Source organism: Aquarana catesbeiana, linkage group LG01 (assembly GCF_042186555.1).
Source record: "Aquarana catesbeiana isolate 2022-GZ linkage group LG01, ASM4218655v1, whole genome shotgun sequence".
NCBI classification, from domain to species: Eukaryota; Metazoa; Chordata; class Amphibia; order Anura; family Ranidae; genus Aquarana; species Aquarana catesbeiana.
Window position 1 is genome coordinate 974961292 of NC_133324.1, and position 4177 is coordinate 974965468.

General features: G+C 38.0%; 1 protein-coding gene across 1 annotated transcript; it reads right to left on the minus strand.

The window, feature by feature from the left end:
- Positions 1–2981: 2981 nt before the first annotated feature.
- Positions 2982–3509, minus strand: LOC141128888 (epidermal differentiation-specific protein-like). Its single transcript, XM_073616514.1, has one exon. It carries the CDS (start codon positions 3507–3509, stop codon positions 2982–2984), a length of 528 nt encoding a protein of 175 aa, XP_073472615.1.
- Positions 3510–4177: the final 668 nt, after the last annotated feature.

A 4177-nucleotide genomic window follows, 5' to 3' on the forward strand; every position in this document is an offset into this window, starting at 1 on the left:
AAAGTTCATGTGTGTTTAAAGGCAGGCGTCCCAATACTTTTGGTAATATAGTCTGTGTGTGTGTGTGTGTGTGTGTGTGTGTGTGTGTGTGTGTGTGTGTGTGTGTGTGTGTATATATATATATATATATATATAGATAGAGAGAGAGAGAGAGAGAGATACAGTATCTCACAAAAGTGACTACACCCCTTACATTTTTGTAAATATGTTATTCTATCTTTTCATGTGACAACACTGAAGAGATGACACGTTGCTACAATGTAAAGACATTGGACATTTTCACTTAGGGGTGTACTCACTTTTGTTGCCAGCGGTTTAGACATTAATGGCTGTGTGTTGAGTTATTTTGAGGAGACAGCAAATTTACACTGTTATACAAGCTGTACACTCACTACTTTACATTGTAGCAAAGTGTCATTTCTTCAGTGTTGTCACATGAAAAGATAGAATAAAATATTTACAAAAATGTGAGGGGTGTACTCACTTTTGTTGCCAGCGGTTTAGACATTAATGGCTGTGTGTTGAGTTATTTTGAGAGGACAGCAAATTTACACTGTTATACAAGCTGTACACTCACTACTTTACATTGTAGCAAAGTGTCATTTCTTCAGTGTTGTCACATGAAAAGACAGAAGAAAATATTTACAAAAATGTGAGGGGTATACTTACTTTTGTTATATATATATATATATATATATATATATATATATATATATATATATATATATATATATATACAGAATAATCCATATATAATTTAAACATAATAGATACAATTCAGGGATCCCGTCCTTTGTAATTACTAACCTGCACCATGCAGTAGAGATGGAGAGAAGTGGTGACATCTCTTCAGTGTCTCATGTTGTATTTATGGAGATATTTAGGAATTGAACACTCAGATTTTTATTTCTATGGCATGGTGCATTTTAGTAATAAAAAAAAAAAAAAAAAGGGACAGTGGTTGGTGTTTTCGATGGAGCCATACATTGTGCTCACTGTGCTGTAATCATCTCTGTATTACACATGGATGACTTTGGTGTTTTCTTCTTTTTTTTTATTTTTTTGGTGGGGGGGGGGGGGGCACACTTGGTTATGTGCATAGATAACTATTTTAATCTACATGGGGTATATTGAAATTTGAATTCTACTTTAAATAATAAGATTGAGTGGTTTTACATAAAATGAAAAGCATTGTACATTATAGAGATCATAGGGGGGTTATTTACTAAAGACAAATCCACTTTGTACTACAAGTGTAAACTACAAGTGCAAAGTGCACCTGAAATTGCACTGAAAGTGCACTTGGAAGTGCAGTCGCTGAGGGGAAGGGGAAGATCTGAAATGAGGAGAAGCTCTGCTGATTTTATCATGTGTTCAATCATGTGCAAGCTAAAATGCTGTTTTTTTATTTTCCTTGGATGTCCCCCTCAGATCTCCAGCGACTGAACTTCTAAGTGCACTTGTAGTGCAAAGTGGATTTGCCTTTCATAAATAACCCTGGTTGTGTATGTGAGTGTGCATTTGTCCTTCTGTTTAATCCCCCCCCCCCCCCCCCCGTATATCCCAGCCCAGTATATCTCATACACAGACACACACACAGATAACCGCCATACAAATACATTTATTTCTAGAGAAAGAAAAGCAGAAGAAAGATTTCCACATTACAGGAGAAGATCACACATCTGATCTGATCAATATGAAGATTATTGATGAACCTCCAACTAATCAATGTCACTTTCCTGTGATCAGATGAATGGAATTCCAGAATGTGTACAATGGATCAATTCCAGAGATCCAAAGACTGAAATCCATTCATCCTACAAAACAGATTTACTGACCAACCTTCCCGGAATGTGTGTGTGGAATGTCCATATCACAGATTGTTCCCAGGAAAGAAGTCATTATTGATGGGATAGAAGAAGACCAACATCCTCTATACAAGTCACTCCTCCATTTCTAATAAACATCTCCTATTCCCCAATGGAAACATTTGTATCTTTACAAAGATCTGATCTCTGTGTGTATGGAGTGAGCGCAGTGTCTGGATGATGACACGGAGAAGGAAACATTGTCAGATCATCAGAAACACTGTGACACCCACCTAGACAATTCCTTTCTTTTTCTTCATTAAAATAACATTGGGGACTATTTATGAACAATTTCCATACCATTTCATCACTCAAACTTCCTGTACATTTCACTATATGGTGGGGCAAAATCAAATGTTCTCCAACCGTGATCTTGGCAGATTGAATGCTATTCATTGAAAAAAACTGGGCAAAATTACTGCATTATGGTCACTAAATGGTGCTGAGGAGTATACTTAATGCCTGTGATATGCAGTGCCATCTAGTGGCCATAATGAGGTATTTCACATTCACATTTTTCAATAAATAACATTCAATCTGTAGAACATATAGCCTGAGAATATTCAAATTTCTCCCCATCCACACAGAATGCAGTTTCAATGGATAAACAGCTGTAATTGTTTTTATAAAACACTCCCCATTGTGATAACATATCATTTTGGCTGTATTACTTCAAGCAATGACAAGATTTTTATAACCCTGTGATAGAAAATATATGAAAGACAATGGTAAAGGGTAAGGAGTCCTGTAATAATGGAGAAAACATTTTCCTGTAGGTCCATATTTTATCGGGATATGGTTCTGATCAGGTCCGGCTGGTGAAAGGTCAGCAGAATCAGGAAACATTTCAGCCAATAAGATTGAAAGGTTGAGTTTTAGGATCAGTATTCTCTGGGGGTCTTCATCAGGATTGGTGTTCTCTGGAGGTCTTCATCAGGATTGGTGTTCTCTGGAGGTCTTCATCAGGATCAGTGTGATGGGAATCTGGTCTCTCTGTAACAGTCAAGCCTTGCATACAAGCAGAAATCAGCAAAATGGAAGGTGATGCAGAGGAAAGAGCATGGCTCAGGATTTCATGGTAAGACAGTGGAGAGGAGGAAAGTTCACCACATCTCACCCATCACCCCCAACAGCTGGCTCCAGGGAGCTTAATTTATTCTGCCAGTTAATCTCAGAATAATCTGGAACTTCATCTCCCATCAACATGATCATCTTATCGCCACTGAATGCATCGGCAGAGTAGAGGATCCAAGCTCCTTGAGTTACTTTATGGGATAAAGCCTTTTTATCAAAATCATGGGTCTTCAGGGAATCAACATGTGCTTTCAGGACCACCGCTCTGCCCTCATAATTGACATCTTCATAGAGGGTGATCCCGGGATTGTCTAGACCGCCCTTCACGACTCTCACAGACTTGATTTTATTGCCCCACAATGAGAGTGTGCTGTAATTGCCTGCCTTGAAGCATTTAAAAGCCCCCTGATAGTTAATGTCACTGTAGACAATCCATGGGTCTCCAGAGACTACGAGGGACTGGGTTGTTTTAAGGATTCCAAGTGTTGACAGGTTAGGGTTGTCCTCGTTTATAGTCACAGATTCTCCCCTGTAGTCTTGGTGTGGGTAGAGCTGAATAAGGTTCATATTCTGCTTCTATGTGAATGTGAAGTTCTACCGGGAACAGATATCTCTGCAGGTTGGAGTGAGTTTTTCTCTTCAGCTGCCGGGGAATTTATACAAAATCCTCAGTGCTGAACTCGGGTGAACTTCCTCTTTTGGGGAGTTACTTTATTTCTTCAGAATATTTCTCTGCAGATTCTGAGTCACACCATGTGCTGGAAATCTGCCATAGTTGTTTGTTATGTGTAGTAGGTGACCTGGTGTCTATAAAGATGAACCCTTTTGTACTTTATCTCAAACTAAGGAAAAGAATGTTTAGCAAATCATAGGATGTGTCTGAAATGGATGTTGTGGGGGATGGGAACCCTGCATCATTTTTACAATTTTTTTACCCCTTCAATACCAGGCACTTTTACCCCCTTCCTGCCCAGTCCAATTTTCAGCTTTCAGCATTGTCACACTTTGAATGACAATTACGCAGTCATGTAACACTGTACTCAGATGACATTTTTAGAATTTTTTTTGAGACAGATAGAGCTTTCTTTTGGTGGTATTTAATCACCACTGGGGTTTTTATTTCTTTTTTATTTTTTGATAAATAAAGGAAAAAATATCAAACATTTTCTGTTTATAAAATTTTGCAAATAAATAATCTTCATAAATTCAGGTCAAACATGTATTCTGCTACATTT

Coding starts and splice junctions, on each gene's coding strand:
- LOC141128888 (XM_073616514.1), bottom strand. CDS start 3,509: ATGAACCTTATTCAGCTCTACCCACACCAAGACTACAGGGGAGAATCT.